Source organism: Larimichthys crocea, chromosome XIII (genome assembly GCF_000972845.2).
Source record: "Larimichthys crocea isolate SSNF chromosome XIII, L_crocea_2.0, whole genome shotgun sequence".
Lineage (NCBI taxonomy): Eukaryota > Metazoa > Chordata > Actinopteri > Sciaenidae > Larimichthys > Larimichthys crocea.
The window spans coordinates 23,779,420-23,804,253 of record NC_040023.1 but is presented as its reverse complement, the minus strand read 5'-3'; the positions used below and the strand labels follow the sequence as shown (position 1 = coordinate 23,804,253).

The 24,834-nt window shown below is 41.2% G+C and overlaps 4 protein-coding genes across 7 annotated transcripts; 2 read left to right on the top strand and 2 right to left on the bottom strand.

The window, feature by feature from the left end:
* The first annotated feature begins 1,177 nt into the window (after positions 1–1,177).
* On the top strand, positions 1,178–3,467 carry zmp:0000000930 (telethonin). Its single transcript, XM_019260263.2, has 2 exons — positions 1,178–1,465; positions 1,756–3,467. Exons 1-2 carry the CDS (start codon positions 1,332–1,334, stop codon positions 2,090–2,092), a joined length of 471 nt encoding a protein of 156 aa, XP_019115808.1. The 5' UTR covers positions 1,178–1,331; the 3' UTR covers positions 2,093–3,467.
* A 137-nt stretch (positions 3,468–3,604) lies between these two features.
* On the bottom strand, positions 3,605–5,580 carry LOC104928112 (coiled-coil domain-containing protein 127). 2 transcript variants are annotated; one of them, XM_027286425.1, is made up of 4 exons: positions 5,455–5,580; positions 4,905–5,033; positions 4,186–4,280; positions 3,605–4,110 (listed from the first exon to the last, which is right to left on the bottom strand). In XM_027286425.1, the coding sequence occupies exons 2-4, from the start codon at positions 5,026–5,028 to the stop codon at positions 3,694–3,696; spliced, it is 636 nt and encodes a 211-aa protein (XP_027142226.1). In that variant the 5' UTR covers positions 5,029–5,033; positions 5,455–5,580; the 3' UTR covers positions 3,605–3,693. The 2 variants fall into 2 exon arrangements, with proteins under 2 accessions (XP_027142226.1, XP_027142225.1); XM_027286424.1 differs by having other exon boundaries at positions 4,905–5,036; positions 5,455–5,579.
* Positions 5,581–10,619: 5,039 nt separating this feature from the next.
* Positions 10,620–13,971, bottom strand: LOC113744010 (coiled-coil domain-containing protein 127). Of its 3 annotated transcripts, none has more exons than XM_027286422.1 (4): positions 13,857–13,971; positions 13,168–13,305; positions 12,194–12,438; positions 10,620–12,118 (listed from the first exon to the last, which is right to left on the bottom strand). In XM_027286422.1, exons 2-4 carry the CDS (start codon positions 13,295–13,297, stop codon positions 11,672–11,674), a joined length of 822 nt encoding a protein of 273 aa, XP_027142223.1. In that variant the 5' UTR covers positions 13,298–13,305; positions 13,857–13,971; the 3' UTR covers positions 10,620–11,671. The 3 variants fall into 3 exon arrangements, with proteins under 3 accessions (XP_027142223.1, XP_027142224.1, XP_027142222.1); XM_027286423.1 differs by having other exon boundaries at positions 13,168–13,302; positions 13,857–13,957; XM_027286421.1 differs by lacking the exons at positions 13,168–13,305; positions 13,857–13,971 and adding an exon at positions 12,637–12,806.
* A 141-nt stretch (positions 13,972–14,112) lies between these two features.
* On the top strand, positions 14,113–21,446 carry sdha (succinate dehydrogenase complex, subunit A, flavoprotein (Fp)). Its single transcript, XM_010742312.3, has 15 exons — positions 14,113–14,265; positions 14,890–14,973; positions 15,189–15,350; positions 15,580–15,723; positions 15,839–16,003; positions 16,111–16,259; positions 16,370–16,494; positions 17,609–17,777; positions 17,887–18,082; positions 18,204–18,375; positions 18,615–18,733; positions 19,446–19,557; positions 19,676–19,806; positions 20,073–20,186; positions 20,305–21,446. Exons 1-15 carry the CDS (start codon positions 14,203–14,205, stop codon positions 20,389–20,391), a joined length of 1,992 nt encoding a protein of 663 aa, XP_010740614.1. The 5' UTR covers positions 14,113–14,202; the 3' UTR covers positions 20,392–21,446.
* Positions 21,447–24,834: the final 3,388 nt, after the last annotated feature.

The window sequence follows — 24,834 nt, the reverse complement described above, 5'->3', positions numbered from 1 at the left end:
GTGTGTTCCTGCTGAGATGAGAGTTTTTGTTTATGAATGTGTGCTCATGTTGCCACAGCAACGTCTATTAGTCAAGATTCAGCATCAAAGTGAAGTCATGTGATACTGGCTCTTGTGTTGCTGGAACTGGACTTTTTGCTGGGATGAATCCAGCATACCTTCCACTGCCTCACCCACACCATCGTGTCCCCTCTGATTTAGTTTCACCCTCTCAGTTTGATAAAACCGGGTGTTGCCAGTGTCTCAGTGACAGCATGGGTGAGAAAATTTAAAGTGATATTCTGTCACAAAGCTTTGAATATTTACAGAGCACTGAAGTGTCTGTGTAAAGTAATAAAACATCACAGAAATGTAGTGTGATGGAACGTTTTCTCAAGTCAAATAACTTCTAACTAGTTACAAACACAGATTACTTTCTTTGCATGACACAGTAACTCTGATCCAGCAAAGTCTTTTACTCACCTCCCAATATTTTTTCACATCCATCCATCATATCTGAAATAAAATTATACTGGGAGCATGTTTGTTCTCTTACTGCCATACAATCATACAATCTCATTATCCCACATTCACACATCAAACGTGACTTAATTCTAAAATTCAGTCTGTGAAGTTATTTTTGCAGTCTTTAACATGATATTGGCCGTGGAGCTGACATAGTTTTGGGTTAATGAGTTGGATTATGACTCAGTCAGTCAGTGACTGCCTTCAGCTGTTTCCTTCCTACGACATGTGGTCTGTCTGAGACATCTGAGGAGTGTGGGGATATTTTCTTTGACCTGATGAGATTAACCTTGGATCAACAGATTAATTCAATATTTCTGTCAACACTTAATGTATGGATCTAAATGCAAAGGTCTGATAATAATCAATCCCAAGCCATAATACAAAAAATCCAAAAGCACACTGGGGTGCAGGTTAAGATTGTTTGTATGAATTTTAAGAGCATTCTCTTTTTGTCTACAGGTACATAATACAACATAAACATTCTGAATAAACGAAATGAGTCAGGGTCATCTGGTTGATGCGTGATGGAAAGAGCTAAAGCTCATTTTCAAATGAAAACCGACCTTCAGGATGCCTGAAGTGAGGACATTCACTACATTCACCACAAAGTGATGCAGAGGAGTAAAAATAGAAACAAGACTGGATATTTAAGACATTGCCCAACACATACACACACACACACTGATGATGACAACATGATTTGATTGCTCGTTGCATCTGCATCCTGTGAGTTTTATAAGTCGAGTCAGACACGAGGGAACGAGGACGTTTGTATAAGTTTGGATTTTGATCGAAATTAGTGACGCTGCTGAAACAATCACACCATGAACTGTGTGAGCAGAGGAGGCTGCTACCTGGTGAACTCCTACTGTGAGCTGCAGGAGGACAACCAGTGGAAGAAGGAGAGCTACCAAGCATGTTGGCTGAGCCTGGTCCTTGAAACAAGGCCACAATACAAGTAAGTTGATGTATTTGTAGGACTAAAACTTTCAGGCAGCTTCATTGTGCTTCAAACATGTAGCAGATCGTTGGTATCACACCAGGGAGAAACAATTCCAAACTAGAAAGCCACAGATAAACCACACGATCCTGAAAGATTAGAGATTTGTCCCACAGTTTTCTTCATGTGTCACTTAGTGTGGATGTATCCTGAAGCTTCTATCTGAAAGAGATATGATGATCCACTCTACTTTAGTGTGTCACGGAGACTGGATTAAAAAATCATTAGTCTGGTATGATGTGTTCCAGGCTGACACTCTCAGAGGCCGACAGCATTCAAAGAGTGAGTTACAAGCAGCAACAGGTGGTCCACTTCATGGTCCAGAGGAGTCCCAGCCAGACGCTGCAGCTGGGCAGCAACAGCGGAGCCATGACAAAGCACCAGCTACCTTTTTTCAAAAGCGGTGGGGACCTACATCATACCACACTCACCGGTGGGTCCACAGAACAACAGCCAGTCCAAGGAGTGGATAAAGAGGAAGTGATAACTCAGAACCTCGTCAAGCCAGTCAGAGTGAACTTCAGAGCCTCGAGCCTGATGTCCTCGCCGAGGGAAGTCTCTCACCGGGTGCAGAAGAGGGAGTGAAAGGAGGTGGAGGGTGTTAACTGCAGTTCAAAAAATATAACATAGCTGCTTCAATTAGTAATTTACATATTAGTCAGTTTAAAGCTATTGTATAGTGTGAAAACATTTGTATAAACAACTTAAACTGTGACTGTTACCTCCTGAGGATGAGCCCCACAAGTCTTGTTGTCATGTATGACAAACCCTTATATCTCATCTGTTAAGTAACTTTTTTTTGGAAGTAGTAACATCCAAACAAGAAACTTGTATTCTTCTGAGGAGTGTTCATTTATTTTAAGAGATTTACAGAATGTTCCCCCCCTTCCGATTAAATGATCAAAACATGTAATGATGCTGTGCTGAGGATAAATGATGATGATGAAATGTGATATACTCTATTGTAGATATGAACAAATTCTGACAGATTCTTTACAGTGATTGTAAACTATGTTCCAGGAAGAAATGACACATTTGTCAATCATTTCAATGCCTCCCAGAGCTTCATGAAACATTGTCTGGAACCTTATTTTGCCTCCTGTTTGACTGTTCAATAATTCTCACTCTTGATCTTGATCTTGATCTTGAGGAAAGCGTGAGCTGATATTATTGCTTTAGTAAACCTAAAATCTCTGGCAATATTTTTGAGATTGTGAAGAAACAAGAACTCCTTTCACCAAAGATTTATTAGGATATCACAGAATGATAAGAGTCAGTACATTTGAACCTATTGTATTATATCCAGCACTTATTCACCAGGTTGTGGTCATAACAGTGTAGAGAGGCTTGTGTAAATGCTACAGCTTTAATTAACCCTTTGTAGTACATGCACCTTCAATGTCCCGCTTCCCTGATAGTTAAAAAAAATCCCTAAAATCAGCACTGAAGACTCAAAACGTAAAACCAGCGATCAGAAACAGACACACTATCATACATAGCTACACATCTGAGTGTAAGGAGAGACAGATAGATGGATGGAAACCTCAATTTATAGACAAAAGAAAAGTAAAAAAATCTAATTAATGGATATCCTGATAATATTTCCGACAATAGTCCATACACATATTAAAGCCTGGTATCAACACGATCCCCAAAAGATGTTAATGATTTTCCTTCAAAATATTCTCAATAATACTCTGTTTTTCCCCCCTGAAGATGTGTGTGTGTATTATCACTTTGGGAACAGTTACTTGAGGCCTTAAATGCATAGCCGAGATGGAGAAACAAACGTTATTAGACATATGAATCGACATCTGCACCTCTCAGTAATTGAAGGCACTCAGAGAATGTGAATTAAAATCGACACAAACGATCTGACAACATTGTCCAAAGGGGTAAACGGAATAAAAATACATTTCCTTGCGTTTAACATCAGATATAAATCCAATAAGGATATCACCTGAATAATCCTAGTGCATTTTATCATTATGCATTTTCACACAATTAATTTAAAGCTAATAAGTCTCAACTGGGGCTTCTGAGGTTATGGTAATGTTGTATTTGAGCATGCTTAACCCTGACCAAGTTTTAATTGTGTTTCAATAAAGAGAATTACACAGAGTGAAGCAAACATGCATTTTCTACTCCTGACCCATAAACATTCTTCAAAGTCTGCTTGACTTTTGTCACTTTGTGTGATATTGGGGATTTTTTCCTAATATGGCTGCTTCGGCTCTCTTGTGTTTCTCGACAGTGACCTGCAGCTGCCAGTATTTGAGGTACACCCACATGAGCCTACCGTTCTTCCTCTTGTCCCTGTTTAGCAGGTCTGCACAGTAATTATCTCTCCTGAAAATATTCTTCAGATCGGACCCTAGATCCAGTTCTGTCGTGATGGGTTCTTTGACGACCTTAATAAGCATGTTCTTCTCCATCTCTATCCGGTCTTTTCGAGGTATGATGTAGGAACAGTAGGCATTCTGCCGCTCCATGAGCTGATCCTCTAGTTCCTTTAGAGTGACTGTGGCTCGATGGTACCAGTCGTTCTCTCGCTCTAGGGACTTTACCAGCCTTTGCTTGTCTTCCTCCAGTGCTTCATACTCCTTGAAAGCGAGAAGATAGTTTGGGTTATGTAGAAGAGGCTACAGGTTAGAAGAAAAACATGTAGAAGATTTTACCTGCTGTAACTGTTTCCGCTCTTCCATCAGCTCCTTTTCATACTGGGATTGGACCTTCTGGATCTCCCTCTGAGATTTCTTGTTCCAGATCAAACCTGAAGGCATGATGGTAGGTAAGAGACAGGATAGAGAAGATTTATCTTTTACTGTTATGATCTCAAAGCACAACTGAATTTCCTGAAGGAGTTGTGACAGTCTGTGGCCCATCTACCAGGTTTGAAAGAGTTAGAAAAGTTTAAATGATAATAACAGCACCTCGAAACAAAGTGAGCATGGATTTGAGAGAATCCGTAGACAATAAAGATTAATACAAAGTCACTCTAGTTTGAATCTGATACATACTGTAAATGTCTTGAAAACTTGATGCCTCTGTACTCATTTAGTAAAAAGTTTTAAACTGAATTTAATCAAGTTCTAGTATGGACAAATTTCACAGGAAGAGATATTTAATCCTTAGTCTGATGTTGTTTCAGCTACTACATTTTTACCGATCTCATTTGCCATTCTTGTCAAGAAAAAGACCTGTAAGGCCAGTAAATATGTACGTGTATATATATAAGAGTCTACATTCCACAGAGAGCTACTAATGACAAATTAATGACTTTATGAGGAATGAAGAGTGGATCTCACACAAGTTAGATAACCCAAATGTTCTCCTCTGTCTTGTTACCTCATCCACAGACTCACCTACATATCTTTCATGTTCTTGTGTAACTTACCAAATGCAGCCAGTCCCAGCATGTGGACCAGCAGGGCGTAGTTCCATTGGTTCCCATCGCCGGCCCCTGCCCCCCTTCCTCTGGGGTCTGGTTGGATGTTGGGGGAGTCATTCAAGTTGTTCATGGAGGCTGCTGTCACACATACACACACAGGGCAGGTGTGTGAATTACAAAGTCTGTGTTTTGAATACACAAGTGATCTAATCTGCAGCTTACTAGAAGAAAGTGGATTTTACATTACTAAGCTAAAAAAACATGAAGATGTTCGGTGTGGCGTGTAGAAACTGTGCTGTAAATAAGCAAATGTGAAAGTTAACTCGCTTGTTAGCCAGGCGGGCACAGCATTATTAGCGTGAAATCAAAGTCTGTGGTCTGACTAGTTTGACAGCCCAGCTGACAAAACACAAACACACTAGGTAACATTTTAGCTTGCTGACTCATGCTCGCTACAGTATTTCATAAAAACACAACAAGGGGAATGACAACTTCACACGTCCGACTATACAGTAAGTAAGTGCATATCTATTTAAAATATGGTGCTGTGTCTCACCTTGAATGAAAAGTCTAGGTCACTAGTGATAGCAGCACGACACTGAAGCTTCGATACGTGCTTCAAACCTTGGACTGCTTCGAAGATTGTTTGGTGCGAGAAAAAAAACATGTGACATATGACGTCTGAAGCAGAAACTGCTTCGTTGCCAGAATGAATCACCTGACTGGTTCACGGTCCAATCAGGTGATTGAGTGGCACTGCCTCGTCTCGATTCTCACAGGTGACAGGTTGAGACAGTTTTGAATTTGAGCGCCTTCAACACTTTATAACCGCTCTAAACAATGCACTATTTGTGGGTTGTCGTAGTAGGAGTTATGTTGTTGCTATTGCTATTGACCTTTCGTCGAGCCCCGACCCAAAACGGCCATTGTCCAATCACACATCCCAGCAACCGTTACTATGTAAGCAAGGTCCGTCAAGCTTCAGAATCCTAGCAAGATTTGTGAAGCGCTGTGCCTATGGTGTGTGTAAGTCGGACAGTAGATACCCCAAGAGCTTGACTGGAGGAGTTATGTTCTTTCCATTCCCAAAGCCAAAAACACAACTGGAGTGGTGCGTACAATGGATTAAACAGTGTGGATGGCCCCGCTCCCAGCTAAATGTGTCGAAGATAACGAAGCATACATATGTCTGCTCAAAGGTAAGGACGAACGTTTAAGGTTAACTATGTACTGTGTTGTCTAGAACTAGAGGCAAGAACACAAATTGGACCAAAGTTAGACCATGACAAGGACATCATTGCCAGAACGTTACCCTCCAAGCTAAGTTCAGCAAGTTGTTGTGTTGGGTCTCAATGCTTGGAGCTCCCTAACCTTTGAATAGTCCACGAGTGACCCGCCATCAGAGGGCCCCTGCCGGCCGGCCCAGCGCTGGTGTTCGGTCAGGAGGCTCCTCCAGCCTCGCGGGTCCGAACCTTCCAGGGCCGGGAGGGACAGCGCGAAGGGCATTTCCGCTCCCGCTCTTCCTCCCCGTGCCCACAGCTCCGGTGGCGAGACCGAGACGTCTGCCCCAGCCGTAGTGCGTCACGCACGCCCCCCACCCACCCACCTCCAGGGGTGGTGGTGGTGGTGGTGGTGGTGGTGGTGGTTGTTGGGCATAGACATATAGCCTACATAGACGCCTCATTGAGCAGGTTGGTTCGTTGCTGCGTACGTTAACGCGTCTGCCATATTGGATGTGGCAGATCTGCCCCATAAATAAAAGGAAATGGACTGAACTTTATAAAGCACCTTTCTACAAAGTGCTTTAAGTTAATGCCTCTTATACACCCATTCACACACACACACTAATATATCTGGGAAACAAATAGGCATCATCACTCAGAAGGAATCATCATCAAAATCAAAATTACATATGAATTTATTGTCCAGCCTAGAACAGAACATCATATGAACTTGATGTTATAAACTTATGAACTCTTCATGCAAACAAAAGCTTCACTATTTCCTAAAACCTCTTTGATCGGTGAACGGGTGTGCCATCTTTCATCACTAAACTCATCAAGTAGTCCCTGCCTCTCACCAAGAACTCTACACTCTCTGCCCAATTCAAAGAACCCAGAGGAGCTTTGAACCCTTTAGCATGGGGATTGTGGCTGTTCATTATGTCAAAGAGCCTGTCACTTATCTAAAAGCAAATGGCTGCATTAACAGAAAGCACAATAACCATCACCATAAACAATAACATGTTCCTATGAGTCATTAGTCTAATTTCTAAAATATAAAAATGATTCACTCGTTGATCTCCATTCTTAGGGAGAAAAGTTGTGATACACATTTTAGCAACAATTTTGCAGTCCTGGTTTGTGTGTATGTTAGTAGTATTATGTTAGTATCACCTCAGTGAATTCAGCTGTTGCTTTACAGTGTTGGAACTGTGAATAGCCAAGGTCCCTCAGTGCACGCAGAGCCACTGTGACAGAGCGACTCAGTGTTTGTGCAGCCAGGGACACCTTCATCTTCTGTGAATCAAAATTCACATGCTCGTCTGTTACCCTGTTGGCAGCGTGCAATCCATCTTTTGTTTGGACATCATTTAGATGAACGATGTATCTCCAGTTGAGCCGGCCACTGGTGCTGGTTAATGGACTGTAAGCCTGCAGCATATTCAATGCCAACTTCAACATGTGGCAAGCATCCATCATCACAAAAACCCTCTCACCAGTTACTGGATGTGGAGAGAATGTTTTTAAGGTCTCAACAGGGTTTTCTTTAGCTGGCACCCAAGTAGGTTGCACATGCGGACATTGGAGGCATGCCCATCCATTGTGACACATACCACTCTAATGCAGCACTTATGCAGTTCCTCCAATGCATGAACAAGAAGAACCCCCTGAGTCTCTGGCGAAAGGCACTTGGTCAGACAGTAGGCAATTGGGACCTTCCAGTGGCCTTGAAGGCCTACCACCATAAAAACAAGAGCCTTAGTGGCAACATCTGTCTCATTCAAACCATTCCCCATATCAACAAATCAAGACATTTTCTGGGTATGGGGGTTGTACTGGACATGTTTTTTAATGTCCATAGCATCCAACATGAGACACACACAACCATATTTAACCGGGTCTTCCTCTTGTCTTCCCTTCAACATGTCCAGCATCATCATGTTATGGCCAGACTTGGCATCCACAGAGTTCATCCACATTGGTAAGAAAGAAAAGCAGTCATTTAATATGGGTGCCCTGATCAGGATTTTTTAGCTGATCAATAATCACTGGAAGCAGTATTGGTAAATGTTAATAATGCTATGTGTAGGTATGTCTGCTTTTCAATCTGTTCAGTCATAACAGGATAAAATAATATGCACAGCTAACATGGAAAAAAAGGTTTCAAATAATATAAACAATACCTTTGCAATCAATGTATGTGGATGTGGGAGGTTGATATTAAGAGTCTCCCTCAGATAGCTGCATGCCTTTGGACCATGTAAGTGAAGAGTGATAGCAAACTCCCTCTAGTCTTTGGTGTATGTGCGGGACTTCATGGTATTAGCCACAAATTCAGCAAATTTTGTTAAAATGACATTATAATGGCCAAATACAATCAAAAGTAATTTGTCTTTCTTTACCCCCTAAACCTATGTTATATTTTCCCCATCACTTTCCTCAATAACACAATACACACATTCATCTTCTCGTTGATCTTTATTTGTGAATAGAACATAATAATCAGTGTGCGTGTGCATGTGTGTAAATAAAAACTTCCTGTCCACCAACTTGCCTAATTTGACTGCAGCCTGGCACTTCACCAGGAGAGGTCACCATAACTTTCTCAAGTCAAGTAACTTCTAACTAGTTACAAACACAGATTACTTTCTTTGCATGACACAACAACTCTGATCCAGCAAAGTCTTTTATTCACCTCCCAACATTTTTTCACATCCATCCATCATATCTGAAATAAAATTATACAGGGAGCATGTTTGTTCTCTTACTGCCCATCATACTATCTCATTATCCCACATTCACACATCAAACGTGACTTAATTCTAAAATTCAGTCTGTGACGTTATTTTTGCAGTCTTTAACATGATATTGGCCATGGAGCTGACATAGTTTTGGGTTAATGAGTTGGATTATGACTCAGTCAGTCAGTGATTGCCTTCAGCTGTTTCCTTCCTGCGACATGTGGTCTCTGAGACATCTGAGGAGTGTGGGGATATTTTCTTTGACCTGATAAGATTAACCTTGGATCAACAGATTATTATTAATGTAATATTTCTGTCAACACTTAATGTATGGATCTAAATGCAAAGGTCTGATAATAATCAATCCCAAGCCATAATACAAAAAAATCCAAAAGCACACTGGGGTGCAAGTTAAGATTGTTTGTATGAATTTTAAGAGGATTCTCTTTTTCTCTACGGGTACATGATACAACACAAACATGCTGAATAAATGAAATGAGTCAGGGTTCATGTTCAGCTTTCATCTGGATTCATCTGGTTGACTTGTGATGGAAAGAGGTAAAGCTCATTTTCAAATGAAAACCGACCTTCAGGATGCCTGAAGTTAGGACATTCACTACATTCACCACAAAGTGATGCAAAGGAGTAAAAATAGAAACAAGACTGGATATTTAAGACATTGCCCAACACATACACACACACACATCTCAGACTACTTTGTACAGACAGAGACACACACACACTGATGATGACAACATGATTTGATCGCTCATTTCATCTGCATCCTGTGAGTTTTATAAGTCGAGTCAGACACAAGGGAACAAGGACGTTTGTATAAGTTTGGATTTTGATCGAAATGATTGACGCTGCTGAAACAATCACACCATGAACTGTGTGAGCAGAGGAGGCTGCTACCTGGTGAACTCCTACTGTGAGCTGCAGGAGGACAACCAGTGGAAGAAGGAGAGCTACCAAGCATGTTGGCTGAGCCTGGTCCTTGAAACAAGGCCACAATACAAGTAAGTTGATGTATTTGTAGGACTAAAACTTTCAGGCAGCTTCATTGTGCTTCAAACATGTAGCAGATCGTTCGTATCACACCAGGGAGAAACAATTCCAAACTAGAAAGCCACAGATAAACCACACGATCCTGAAAGATTAGAGATTTGTCCCATACAGAGATGTTTTAACTAGCCAGGGGCAGTGAAGCAGCAGTTTTCTTCATGAGTCACTCAGTGTGGATGTAAACTGTGACTGTTACCTCCTGAGGATGAGCCTCACAAGTCTTGTTGTCATGTATGACAAACCCTTATATCTCATCTGTTAAGTAACTTTTTTTGGAAGTAGTAACATCCAAAGAAGAAACTTGTATTCTTCTGTTAATTTATTTTAGGAGATTTACAGAATTGTTCCTTTCCGATTAAATGATCAAAACATGTAATGATGCTGAGCTGATGATAAATGATGATGATGAAATGTGATATACTCTATTGTAGATATGAACAAATTCTGACAGATTCTTTACAGTGATTGTAAACTATGTTCCAGGAAGAAATGACACATTTGTCAATCATTTCAGTGCCTCCCAGAGCTTCATGAAACATTGTCTGGAACCTTATTTTGCCTCCTGTTTGACTGTTCAATAATTCTCACTCTTGATCTTGATCTTGATCTTGAGGAAAGCGTGAGCTGATATTATTGCTTTAGTAAACCTAAAATCTCTGGCAATATTTTTGAGATTGTGAAGAAACAAGAACTCCTTTCACCAAAGATTTATTAGGATATCACAGAATGATTAGAGTCAGTACATTTGAACCTATTGTATTATATCCAGCACTTATTCACCAGGTTGTGGTCATAACAGTGTAGAGAGGCTTGTGTAAGTGCTACAGCTTTAATTAACCCTTTGTAGTGAGTAAAAAGGGCGCTGCTTGACTTTTTTTGTTGCAGTATTGTGCGAAGGTGTTGCAGTACCAAGCACTACTCTGAGCTCTGTTTTCTTTTTAGATTTACATGCACCTTCAATGTCCCGCTTCCCTGATAGTTAAAAAAAAATCCCTAAAATCAGCACTGAAGACTCAAAACGTAAAACCAGCGATCAGAAACAGACACACTATCATACATAGCTACACATCTGAGTGTAAGGAGAGACAGATAGATGGATGGAAACCTCAATTTATGGACAAAAGAAAAGAAAAAAAATCTAATTTATGGATATCCTGATAATATTTCCGACAATAGTCCATACAGATATTAAAGCCTGGTATCAACACGATCCCCAAAAGATGTTAATGATTTTCTTTCAAAATATTCTCGATAATACTCTGTTTTTTCCCCCCTGAAGATGTGTGTGTATTATCACATCACTTTGGGAACAGTTACTTGAGGCCTTAAATGCATAGCCAAGATGGAGAAACAAACGTTATTAGACATATGAATTGACATCTGCACCTCTCAGTAATTGAAGGCACTCAGAGTTAAAATCGACACAAACGTTCTGACAACATTGTCCAAAGGGGTAAACAGAATAAAATTACATTTCCTTGCGTTTAACATCAGATATGAATCCAATAAGGATATCACCTGAATGATCCTAGTGCATTTTATCATTATGCATTTTCACACAATTAATTTAAAGCTAATGGGTCTCAACTGGGGCTTCTGAGGTTATGGTGATGTTGTATTTGAGCATGCTTAACCCTGACCAAGTTTTAATTGTGTTTCAATAAAGAGAATTACACAGAGTGAAGCAAACATGCATTTTCTACTCCTGACCCATAAACATTCTTCAAAGTCTGCTTGACTTTTGTCACTTTGTGTGATATTGGGGATTTTTTCCTAATATGGCTGCTTCGGCTCTCTTGTGTTTCTCGACAGTGACCTGCAGCTGCCAGTATTTGAGGTACACCCACATGAGGCTTCCGTTCTTCCTCTTGTCCATGTTTAGCAGGTCTGCACAGTAATTATCTCTCCTGAAAATATCCTTCAGATCGGACTCTAGATCCAGTTCTGTCGCGATGGGTTCTTTGACGACCTTAATAAGCATGTTCTTCTCCATCTCTATCCGGTCTTTTCGAGGTAGGATGAGGGAACAGTAGGCATTCTGCCGCTCCACGAGCTGATCCTCTAGTTCCTTTAGAGTGGCTGTGGCTCGATGGTACCAGTCGTTTTCTCGTTCCAGGGCTTGGTGCAGTACAGCCCCTGCAGCGCCGGACTTTACCAGCCTTTGCTTGTCTTCCTCCAGTGCTTCACGCTCCTTGAAAGCAAGAAGATAGTTTGGGTTATGTAGGAGAGGCTACAGGTTAGAAGAAAAACATGTAGAAGATTTTACCTGCTGTAACTGTTTCCGCTCTTCCATCAGCTGATGGCTCTGCGAGACCATGGCCTGCCTGTAGCCTTTGACCCTCTGTTTCTCCTTCTCCAGCTCCAGCTGTAGTGTAGCCACTGCCCTACCCCTCTCTGTCAGTGTCTCCCGGTACCGTGCCTCCATCTCTGTTTTTATTGTGGAAACATCCTTGTCATACTGGGATTGGACCTTCTGGATCTCCCTCTGAGACTCCCTGGTCCAGATCCAACCTGAAGGCATGGAGAGACAGGATAGAGAAGATTTATCTTTTACTGTTATGATCTTAAAGCACAACTGAATTTCCTAATGACTTTATGAGGGATGAAGGGTGGATCTCACACAAGTTAGATAACCCAAATGTTCTCCTCTGTCTTGTTACCTGATCCACAGACTCACCTACATATCTTTCATGTTCTTGTGTAACTTACGAAATGCAGCCAGTCCCAGCATGGGGACCAGCAGGGCGTAGTTCCATTGGTTCCCATCGCCGGCCCCCGCCCCCCTTCCTCTGGGGTCTGGTTGGATGTTCCATCTGGGGGGGTCATTCAAGTTGTTCATGGAGGCTGCTGTCACACATACACACACAGAGCAGACCAAACACACTGTTTTGATGAGAACTTCTACCACTGATACTGCAGAAACCATCAGGTCTTTATTACTGTATCTGCAGCAAATGTTAGCAGCAGCAGTTTTAAACATCTAGTTAGAAACATAACGACACGCCTATAGTGTGAATTACAAAGTCTGTTATTTGAATACACAAGTGATCTAATCTGCAGCTTACTAGAAGAAAGTGGANTTTTACTGTTATGATCTTAAAGCACAACTGAATTTCCTAATTACTTTATGGGGATGAAGAGTGGACCTCACACAAGTTAGATAACTCAAATGTTCTCCTCTGTCTTGTTACCTGATCCACAGACTCACCTACATATCTTTCATGTTCTTGTGTAACTTACGAAATGCAGCCAGTCCCAGCATGGGGACCAGCAGGGCGTAGTTCCATTGGTTCCCATCGCCGGCCCCCGCCCCCCTTCCTCTGGGGTCTGGTTGGATGTTCCATCTGGGGGGGTCATTCAAGTTGTTCATGGAGGCTGCTGTCACACATACACACACAGGGCAGACCAAACACACTGTTTTGATGAGCACTTCTACCACTGATACTGCAGAAACCATCAGGTCTTTATTACTGTGTATCTGCAGTAAATGTTAGCAGCAGCAGTTTTAAACATCTAGTTAGAAACATAACGACACGCCTATAGTGTGAATTACAAAGTCTGTGTTTTGTTTTGAATACACAAGTGATCTAATCTGCAGCTTACTAGAAGAAAGTGGATTTAACATTACTAAGCTAAAAACATGAAGATGTTCGGTGTGGCGTTTAAATAAGCAAATGTGAAAGTTAACTCGCTTGTTAGCCAGGCAGGGACAGCATTATTATTATTAAATCAAAGTCTTGTAAGTTTGACAGCCCAGCTGACAAAACACAAACACGGCTAGCTATGAGCTAACGTGCTAGGTAACATTTTAGCTTTCTGGCTCATGCTCGCTACAGTAATTCATAAAAACACAACAGGGGGAATGACAGCTTCACACGTCCGACTATAAGCAAGTGCATATCTATTTAAAATATGGTGCTGTGTCTCACCTTGAATGAAAAGCCTAGGTCACTTATACATTTGTTCCTGCACGGCCAGATTACACAATTTTTACGGTTTAGCAGTTACTTCCATACGGACCGAGGGTAAGACGCGAACGATCCACAAATATAAAAAGAAACATATATGTGTTAAAATAAATGTGTTTTCATTTATTTTGAATCATTTTACAAAGTGTACTTTAAAAACCCTCATCATTATGTTTTTGTAATCATGTTTACAGGACAACGATTTTGCTTAACATAAGTGATACCCCCCCATTTTCGGAAAGTGGTTTGAGCCAGTGCAACGGTCTATCCGAGCCTCCGCCGAGTCTCGGGTCCTTCAACTGACAACATGGCGAGTGTCCGTGCTGCCTCCCGTCTCCTCTCCAAGAGGATACTGTCAAAAACCAAAGCCGTGAGTAACCAACACATGGATAGTTAATCTTTCACACGTGCCTTTTGTCCTTTTGACGCTCAAAAGTAGATTTAGTTCTTGTTAGCTTTTGTAACTAGCAGATTCCGACTTGCGTAACCCGTGTCATGTAGCTTAGGGTGTTTCAATGTGACACCGTGAAGAAAAGATACTTTTCGACTCAAACAAAATGTTATACCCAGCTATACACTCTCTATTTGCTTCACATTGTAGATAGAGAGTATTGTTTTCAGTGAACAGCAAATATAATTGGGGTATTTGAACGTCTGTGTAACAGTTACCTCCGATGCCCTTGTGGCAAACAGTATTAGCTAACAAGTTAGCAGGGTGTGAGAGGATGTATTAAAATACCTTTAAAGCCAACTTCAGACTAAAGCACGATACTATAGGCAACTAAAAACCATTGTCATGTGCTAAAGGCGATATAACGGTTGCACAGTGATACATTACTGTATTTATGCTGCATTGTGTATTGGAAATATGCCATGAACGCTGCCTTTAATGTAAATATAGCACGCCTGTTTGTTTAAGCAGCCATGAAAGCATCAGTGCTACTTCTATTAGATTTTTTTTTTCATTGATATAAAGTGTTTTGTTTTCTGCCAGGTCCCTGCTGTTGCAGTTCAAGGCTCCAGAAACTTTCATTTCTCCATCTATGGCAAGAAGAAAAATGCCCAAGTGTCAAATGATGTGAGTGACATTGGCTCTTTTGTGTAGATCAGCATCTAACAGGTTTTTGTGGTGTCATTAGAGATATGAGTCTAAACGTCTTCATATTGCAGCATCTGTTGTGGTTTTGAACTCTACATGCCCTTTCATGCCTTTTGTGAGAGATTCAGTATCAGTATGTGCAAGCTGCTCTTCGTAGGACGTTTTACACTAACTTCACTCTTTATCGTTTTCAGATCTCCACTCAGTACCCAGTTGTCGATCATGAGTTTGATGCTGTGGTGGTAGGAGCTGGAGGAGCAGGACTCAGGGCTGCTTTTGGCCTGTCAGAGGCCGGATTCAACACTGCTTGTATCACCAAGCTCTTCCCCACCAGATCTCACACTGTTGCCGCACAGGTATAACACCTTTTTTCTATGTTCGTTCAAGCTGTAAGTTGTCTTGTGTGTTCTTCTTCAGCAGAATTTCATCCAGCTCAAATCCTTCTGTGTTCACTGGACCAGGATTTAACAAACTCGCAGTACTGATTCGTCATGCAAATCGAAACCTTTGTATCTAAATATAATCGACAGTAGTGCTGTCTCTTTTTCATTTAATTGAAGTGTTGAATATTAACCTGGTTCACAGGGTGGCATCAATGCAGCTCTGGGGAACATGGAGGCGGATGACTGGAGGTGGCATTTCTACGATACTGTAAAGGGATCGGATTGGCTGGGAGACCAGGACGCTATCCACTACATGACAGAGCAGGCTCCAGCAGCTGTAGTGGAGGTAAGATTTCATGCACAAGTTTTCATTTGTGATCTCGCCATCAAAATGTCTTTCTGCATGGCTCTGACGGCACAAAAGCGTATCTCAATCTCACGTTGCTGTACCTCTTCCCCAGCTGGAAAACTTTGGCATGCCGTTCAGCCGCACTGAAGATGGCAAGATCTACCAGAGGGCCTTTGGAGGTCAGAGTCTCAAGTATGGAAAAGGAGGCCAAGCCCACCGATGCTGCTGTGTAGCTGACAGAACAGGACACTCATTACTGCATACACTTTATGGAAGGGTATGTCCACACACCTGTTCTCCATCTATCTATGCAACTCAGTCTGTATGTAAAGAAACCAGTTTGAGGATTGCACGATTTGACCTCATTCCATCTGTTCTGTTCAGTCGCTTCGTTATGACACCAGTTATTTTGTCGAGTACTTTGCTCTGGATCTACTTATGGAAAATGGAGAGTGCAAAGGAGTGATTGCTCTCTGCATGGAGGATGGATCTATTCACCGCTTCAGAGCTCAGAACACTGTCATCGCTACCGGGTAGGCCACTCACTCACTATTTGCAAAAAAGAAAACAGAAAAAATGGGCAGTTTATTTTAGTTGATGTTGTTTAGGAATGTTTATAAATGACTTGTATCTTTCCCTCCAGGGGTTATGGAAGAACATATTTCAGCTGCACATCTGCCCACACCAGTACAGGAGATGGAACTGCAATGGTGACCAGAGCTGGTCTGCCCTGCCAGGATTTGGAGTTTGTACAGTTTCATCCAACTGGTGAGAAAAAAGAACCATATTAACGTTTTAAACCTGAGTCATGAAATAATTATGAGGTGATAAAGCAACAGAGGAAACCAGAGTCTGCACACACAAACACTTGGTTACAACAATGACATTCACTCTTAAGATATGGTTAGATTACTTACAGTAGTAAGTAAAGGTATTCTATCAATGACAGTTCAAAGTCCATCATTTTATTATCCCATAAGACACTGTGTAAATATTTTAGTGGTTGGTGACATTTCCCAATTCTGTCACACTGTTTGCACAGTCAGACTCGAATATATACATCAGCAGATTATTAAAATCGTGCTGGTGCTTGAGCGTGTTTGAGCCTGGTTGTTTACATTGAGCTCCAATAATAGACCTCACATCCATAAAGACAAGCGGTCATCTTTATTTTTGTCATTGTCAGACATTCGACACCAGTCTGCAGCCTACCTTTATACAGTAGCTACTCATGGAAGCCTTTGACTGTGACTTTTGTACCCCTAGATTTATTATAGACTTGATCATTAGCCAGATAATACGACACTTATTGTGACTTCACAACATTAAACAATGTTCATGAGAGCATGGAAACCAACGCTGATTTGATTGTGTAAAAATGCTGCTGAGGCTGAAAGAAATCATAAAAAAGAAAACAAACATTTGTGATCAAGTTTCTTTCTAACTAATTAATTGACTGGATGTGAGCACTGAAAATAAATATAAAGTGTTACCATTTTATGGAGTCAAATTATAACATAAATGTTATTGTAAACAGACTTATCACTCTTAAGTCAATAAAGCGTGGTATATGATGCAGTATTGTCTCATAAAGCTTTGAGGATTTTATGTTTACATCCTTCTGCTTCATTGATGGGAATGTGGTTAAATTGGGAATACTATGAAGCCATTTAATAGTTTACTGTGCAGGCTTTCTTGTATTTGTCGTATTCATCTGCATTTGGGTCAAGTAGCCTGAACAAAACCTTTTTAGATGGTTAGACGTCTTGTAATTTCTCATGGTAATCCAGAGAATCGTGTGACTAAAAACACAGAATTAGACTCAAAGTTGGCTTCCTACAATGCATCTAGTGTTTGCAATGTTGGTATTCCATCTTTACAGGGATCTACGGAGCCGGTTGTCTGATCACAGAGGGTTGCCGTGGTGAGGGAGGGATCCTGATCAACAGCGAGGGAGAGCGCTTCATGGAGCGCTATGCACCCAATGCCAAAGACCTGGCCTCCAGAGACGTGGTGTCCCGCTCCATGACCATAGAGATCAGAGAGGGAAGGTATGGACAAAAAGTGTGTGTGATGTAAAGTGATTGATCACTTTATTTTTCACCTTTTTAGTTGTGAGTCAGCTGCTGCTATTGCCAATCCTTATTCCTGTCTCTTTAGGGGTGTCGGTCCAGACAAGGACCACGTTTACCTGCAGCTTCACCATCTGCCTCCCCAGCAGCTGGCCACAAGATTGCCTGGTATCTCAGAGACAGCCATGATCTTCGCTGGAGTTGACGTCACAAAAGAGCCCATCCCCGTGCTGCCCACCGTTCATTACAATATGGGTGGAGTCCCCACAAACTACAAGGGACAGGTAGGTAATGTGTACCCAGTCGTATGCTCGTGTATGGAACACATTCCTTCCTCTCTCTCTTGTAAGTGCTTCACTCTGAATGCCCCCTCCAACAAACACATATTATGTAATATTTTTCAAGGCCATCATTCATACCGATGGAGTTGACAAGGTGGTTCGTGGTCTGTATGCCTGTGGTGAGGCGGCATGTGCCAGTGTCCACGGTGCTAACCGCCTGGGCGCTAACTCTTTGCTGGACCTGGTGGTGTTTGGCAGAGCCTGTGCCCTCACCATCACCGAGGAGCACAAACCTGGTGAGGACCTCTGTTCATGACAGCAGAGTTTACATTCTGCTTTGACACGAGAATATTATGATGCAAAAATGTCTATCGGAGAAAAAAAATCAGGTGTCGTCTTTGAGAAACACAAGTTCTCCATCTGTTTTGGTATTAAATAACACCACTACTTTTTGTCAGGCAGGATGATATCAGCGTTCGAGTACATATTGGCCACTTGCTTCACTGCTGACTCTGCTGTTTTGTTGTCTCTTCAGGAGAGAGCCTGTCCCCTCTGCAGCCCAGCGCAGGAGAGGAGTCTGTGGCCAACCTGGACAAGCTGAGGTTTGCCAACGGAGATCTGAGAACCTCCGAGATCAGGCTCAACATGCAGAAGGTACACACACACTTGATTAGATCTGTAAGCTTGAGTATTAGAAATGTGGAAATATCTTTGGCAACAAAAACACAAATTCCGTCTCTGTACACAAGATGTTATGAAGGAGAAAGTTGTACTCTTCATGCTGTAATCTGGCCTGTTCGGATCAAATCAGATTTTATTTGTCACAAAGTACATTTGCCTCGGAGGGCTTTACAATCTGTACAGGGAGTGACACCCTCTGTCCTTAGACACTTGGTTCGAGTGAGGAAAAACTTGCCCACAAAAAACCTTTAACAGGGAAAAAATGTGGAAGAAACATCAGGAAGAGCCACAGAGGATGGACAGACGTGCAATGGATGTCACGTGTACAGGACAAATCAACACAAACATATTGTACAATTACAATGACTGACAAAATGACAATGAATTACAATGACTGACAAAATGATTACAGTAGCAGTGGAACCTGTGATAGAGAGAGAGAGACACAGATGCACAGCAGCAGCAAATCATCAACTAACTATAAACTGTAATGGAGATATGGTAGCAATAATGACAGTAGTAATATGTGTAGTGGACGTCATGCAGGAGCACAGCAGCAGCCACGATCCATGAGAACCTGCTGGACGATGGAGCACAGAAACTCAGAGGAAGAAGTTTCTGTGAAGGATCTGTGTTTCCTTGATATAACCGTAAATCTTCTGTCTCCTGCTGCCTTTCCTCACAGACCATGCAGGCCCATGCTGCAGTGTTCCGTACCGGCTCCGTTCTGAAGGAGGGATGTGACAAGATGGACGCCATTTACCAGACCATGGATGACCTCAAGACATTTGACAGAGGTGTGTCACCGCTTTGTGTGCCCGTTTCTGTTCTGTTTACATTTCCCTCCTCATCTTTGAGCAAAGCGGTGCCATAGTGTTACAATACAAGTAGTTCAATAAGTCTCCTCTCCTCCAGGCATTGTGTGGAACACAGACCTGGTGGAAACGTTGGAGCTGCAGAATCTGATGCTGAACGCTGTCCAGACCATCCACTCTGCTGAGCAGAGACAGGAGAGCAGGGGCGCCCACGCCAGAGAGGACTTCAAGGTCTGTTTTACCATACTCCTTCTCCTTTCTCTCTATCCATCTTTCTGCCAGTTTTAGTGTTGTCTTCTTTTGTTTTCTTTCTCTGCTTATCTTAGATCTGTTTGCTCTAAACCTTTTCTCTTCCTCTCTTGATTTGTTCTTTTCTAAACTGATGTTTTATTCCTTGTTGCATCTGTGGATTATTGCCAAAATAAGCAATTGTAACTTCGCACACTGTATTGCAGCCAGTATCTCCTCTGACATTGTCTTTCTTGACTGTATTCCAGGACCGTGTGGATGAGTATGATTACTCAAAGCCCATACAGGGTCAGGAGAAGAAGCCCTTCGAGCAGCACTGGAGGAAACACACTATGTCCTACGTTGACCCAAAGACTGGAAAGGTACAGTGCATTTCATTTGTTCTGCTGACAGCAAGATATTAGGTTGCTCTGGTAACAGTTTTAAAGACCAGTAGAGTCAGTAACATATAATTTATCTTTTGTTTTTGTCTAATCACAGGTGACTCTGGAGTACCGACCTGTTATTGACCATTCTCTGGATGAACAGGACTGCGCCCATGTCCCTCCTGCCATCCGCTCCTACTAAAAACACCTCTTCCTCCTCCTCCTCTTCCCTTCCTCTATCTCTCTCTGCCAGTTTCCTCTCACATTCAATTCATTCATTTGCTATTTATGGATAAACTTTTGAAAAATACACTTCTGGCTGCACATGTGTCTCCATTTTTAGTATAGTTGAATACAAAACTGTCTTAAATCTTCATCACCTTCATGTTCCTCTACTTGTTTTGCCTTGATTTAATCTGTTTGCAGCAGATCAGTTTCAACATGGTTGCTTCTTCTTCTCTTCTGATTCTGACTTCTCTGCTTTGGCTTTTTCAAATGAAGAGATTGTGGAGATGATTGTAACTTGAAATGCACATGTCACCATTAAGCCACAGAGGGAAGTTTTAAGTATGTAAATATTGCATAAATGTACAATAAACATGGCGAATTATACTGTATGTTGAAGTATGAGGTACATTCACACTCATTATGGCCTTCAGTCTTGGACAATATTTACCTATTCCTCTCGCTCATGCTCAGTGACAGTTCTTCTCTTTAAATGTTAATAAAATGAAGCAGCTTGAGGTGCACCACGCTATGGTGTCTCATCTGTTGGAACAATGGCTTTTTTTTAATATACATTTTGTTGTCGCTGTTGATTTCCCTGAGAACTGAACACTGAGGATGCATTTGACTGAGAGTCAGTGAAGTCCACTGAGTTATACGGGCTTGTCGGGTTGCTGATTAGTGTTCTTCCAGGAGTTGTGAGTTATTGTGATGAACCATCATTGCCAGCTCTTGCGTGCATGAAAAGCAGCTGTGATAAGTGTCTCGTTAAAACAAAGCTGTGTGTGATGTGATCTCCTCAGTAAAGGGAACTTTGAACATTTTCTGCCATTACACAAATAAATGAGTATTTATTCTGTGTTGTTACATTAAGTATTGAACAAATTCATCTGCCATGTTTCTGTGCTGAATCATTCAAAGGGTGCTTAATTTATTTGCCTGATTTAAAGAAAGTTTCAGTTCACTTTCTTATGGTTTGGGGATTTGTACTTATTTTCCTGTGTTTAATAAATTATAAACTATGCATAGAAACAAAAGCTCTTGGTTTGCCTTGGTCTAATGAACATGGAGTGGACTCCGAGGCAGTTTAAGAGCCTCATACAAATAAGACACATGTATGTAACTTGTTGAGTTTTGTTCAGACTATTTAAAAAATTGGAATGACCTGCAGCCTTGAGTGTCTGATGCATGACTTTGACCACAAGGGGGCAGCAAAAGCACATTGTGAACTCAGAAGCTCTGCAGACGGTCTACAACCTTGTGTTTGAGTTTTATACACTGCCAGTACAAATAAAAACTGCACACTCTGATATTTTAGTTGGGCAGCCTTTAGCTTTGAGTGCGGCACGCATTCGCTCTGGCATTGTTTGGATAAGCTTCTGCGATGTTACAACATTTATTTCCGTCCAGAATTGCAATCATTTTCTGCCAATATCTTATATTGATGGGAGAATCGAACCACTGCACAAAGTCTTCTCCAGCACATCCCAAAGATTCTCAATGGGGCTGAGGTCTGGACTCGTTCATTCTCGTCACTCAATTCATGTGTGATAAGGATATCTGATACTCCCTGAACCAACTCATTTACAATGTGAGCTAGATGAATCCTGGCATTGACATCTTAGAATATGCCTGTGCCATCAGGAAATAAAAACTCCATTGATGGACCTGCTCACACAGTATCTTCACATAGTAAACCTGACCTGACCTACTGCAGCAACACATGGTCATAACACTGCCCTCACAGACTAGCCATGATGGGTACATCACTTCATCTACCTTTCTTCTGACCCTGATGTACCCAAGATAATGGTTCACCTCCAACCTTGCAGTTTTAATAATGCATTGGACAGTTATTAATCAAATTTGATTACCTTCAGCAATCTCTTTAGTTGTTTTCTTTGTTTGATGCAAACCAATAATTCTGACCCTTCTGAAACTGACCTACATCCTTTCCATGACCACAAGATATATCTTCAGACATGGTTGTTTAAGAAATGAGAAGCTATTCGCAACATCAGGTAGGGTTAAATAACTTGTTGCTATCTGAAAAATATTAATCACTGCAGTGATTATCCAATGGAATACTCTTACCGATTTGTTTAGTTAAATCCAGGTTGTGACTTTTTTTTGGACGGCAATGTATGTCTGCTCACTGCTTACAACAAGGCGCCTGTTCTTCTATAACAGCCCTGCTGTAAACACTTGGGCTTGGCTAGGACTTACTGGAAATTGTGCAGAGAAGTCAATAATCATTAAACAAACATTAAAGTAACCTGAGTCTGTTTCATATCCTCACCAGCTGCAAAAGTCAAACCCACAAACCTCAGAGCCAAAAGGGAAGGAGATAGCTGGCCACCTCCCTCCTGGCACAAATGAAATGTTTGTTCAGGCACAAGGTGGGACAAACAGTACTTGTTTGCCCTTATGATAGTATCTGTGTTTGATTCACTGTTAGCTTCCATCAGTATGGGGAAGTGGTTTCTAGCACATGGCACATCTTGTTAAACTGTAACTCCCATCTGAGTAAGGTGTGACATTTACACACTTCATCTTCATTTAGTACATGTGTATAGTATAATGTGATCCAATACAACAGCTCTGCCATAAACTCTACTTTTACAAAGCTTACATTTTTATTTTTATTTTGTTGAGACAGAGTCTGTGCAGCGGTTGTAGTGGGTGATGGTGTTGTACTGGAGTGCATTATATACAAAGGTGTTTCTAATAGTTTGGCTCTCTCATATCCTCTAAAACATGAGTAGAGTTGCAGGTTGAAGTGAGCACAGCACTTTGTTTTTCATCAGCCTGTGCTGAGAACAAATGAATCATAAACAACTGCACCCAGCCAGAGAAAGAAAAATCATGTCCATTTATAGGCTATAGCTTGGCCCTACATGGGCTATGAAAATCTAAACATATGGAGTGAAAATAAAATACACAGACAGTTAAACAGTTAGAAACACAACTTTGATTACAATGAATCCACCATTATAGGTGAAATCAAACAGATTATCCATGAATACACAACTAAATATAAAGGCCAACAATATAGTACAATAAAAAAAATAGGACAACCACGTATGAAAATGTCTCATGGGAGGTTCGGGTGGTGGACAGTTGTAAGAAAGGGGAAAAAGTAAAGATAAAAGTCATTGTGCCAATGTTTTTCTTCTGTTGAGTAGACTTCACCTCTAAGTGTGTCAGTGATCATGTTACATATTAAGCTTTGTAAATTCAAATCCTAGAGGAACGCTGCCTTCAATGGAGGCTATGATAGAACGTCAGGCAAGAAGATGTAAGAGAGGGGGGATAAGGAGGCAAAAACAGAAAGTGTGAGGATGGAGTGGAAGCTTTACAACTGCAGAGAAGTGGTATGATAAGGCAGGGGCAAAATAAGGAAGAAGAATGAGGAAGGATAAAGAAATTGGGAGGAAGGGGAGAGGAGTGGTGGGGAAGGAAGAGGAGAAAGGCGTTACGACAGTGACAGGAAAGGGTGAAATAAAAACAGGAAGGGAGGGTCATTCTGAGAAAGCAGGAAACATAAAAGTTTTGGACCACCTGAAATAACTCCTAATGACTCTCACGTTTGACGGTGCTGGTTTATCTTCACACTCATTGCACAATTGCCAAAGCAGAAGTGATACTGCTGTATTGAAGTCATGCCAGTTCCTTCTCAGAGATATTTAGCGTAATGTGGAAAACTGCACAGTCACTGCATTTGTTTTAACTTGAAACAAAGAACTTGCAGCTTCAGCCTCATGTTGACTGAAGTAAGAAATCTTCCATAACAGAGTTTCTGCATGATTCATAAAGTTACATTTAATTTTAATTATATTTTAAAGATATTGTAAGACCACATAAAATATAATTTAGTATGTTGGAAAACCAGTAGGGACATGAAAGACCTACAATTTGTTCAGTAATACCAAACATTATATGGCAGTAATCTTTAATGATACAGCTGATTAAATGATCACAACCAGGGCCTGGATACGCATCAGAAAATTGGACTGAAGATCCAGCAGATTTGAGTAATTCATAAAAGGTTATAAATCAATGAACTTAATCTAATTTCAGCTTCCTAGCTACTGTAACTAGCAGTATTTTCTAAATGATAGTGCTGACTGAAACTACAAAATAAAAGCACAATCCACCATCACCACGCATCATCCCACCTCTAGTCTTCCTGACAGCCACCAAGCAGATGCAAAAACATTTTACTTCTTTTTTTTTAAATCACTCCCTATGGCAGGTGGGAGAAAATATTTAAGCACTTTGTAAGGTCCATTTTTCTTTATTACTCTTCAAGACCTGCAGATATTCTGCATGTAAGTAATGTCAAGACGACCATTTCTTTTGATCTGAACCACATTAATAAAAGAGTTAGCAATACGAAGATTTAATATACTAATGTGGT

Excerpts from the sequence above, each read along its gene's own strand:
- sdha (XM_010742312.3), top strand. The coding sequence starts at position 14,203 with ATGGCGAGTGTCCGTGCTGCCTCCCGTCTCCTCTCCAAGAGGATACTG. Across the intron at positions 17,778-17,886 it reads ATAGAGATCAGAGAGGGAAG|GGGTGTCGGTCCAGACAAGG; the intron begins GTATGGACAAAA and ends CTGTCTCTTTAG. Across the intron at positions 20,187-20,304 it reads TTGACCCAAAGACTGGAAAG|GTGACTCTGGAGTACCGACC; the intron begins GTACAGTGCATT and ends GTCTAATCACAG.
- zmp:0000000930 (XM_019260263.2), top strand. The coding sequence starts at position 1,332 with ATGAACTGTGTGAGCAGAGGAGGCTGCTACCTGGTGAACTCCTACTGT. Across the intron at positions 1,466-1,755 it reads GAAACAAGGCCACAATACAA|GCTGACACTCTCAGAGGCCG; the intron begins GTAAGTTGATGT and ends GATGTGTTCCAG.
- LOC104928112 (XM_027286425.1), bottom strand. The coding sequence starts at position 5,028 with ATGAACAACTTGAATGACTCCCCCAACATCCAACCAGACCCCAGAGGA. Across the intron at positions 4,281-4,904 it reads GCTGGGACTGGCTGCATTTG|GTTTGATCTGGAACAAGAAA; the intron begins GTAAGTTACACA and ends TCATGCCTTCAG. Across the intron at positions 4,111-4,185 it reads AGCGGAAACAGTTACAGCAG|GAGTATGAAGCACTGGAGGA; the intron begins GTAAAATCTTCT and ends CTCGCTTTCAAG.
- LOC113744010 (XM_027286422.1), bottom strand. The coding sequence starts at position 13,297 with ATGAACAACTTGAATGACCCCCCCAGATGGAACATCCAACCAGACCCC. Across the intron at positions 12,439-13,167 it reads GCTGGGACTGGCTGCATTTC|GTTGGATCTGGACCAGGGAG; the intron begins GTAAGTTACACA and ends CCATGCCTTCAG. Across the intron at positions 12,119-12,193 it reads AGCGGAAACAGTTACAGCAG|GAGCGTGAAGCACTGGAGGA; the intron begins GTAAAATCTTCT and ends CTTGCTTTCAAG.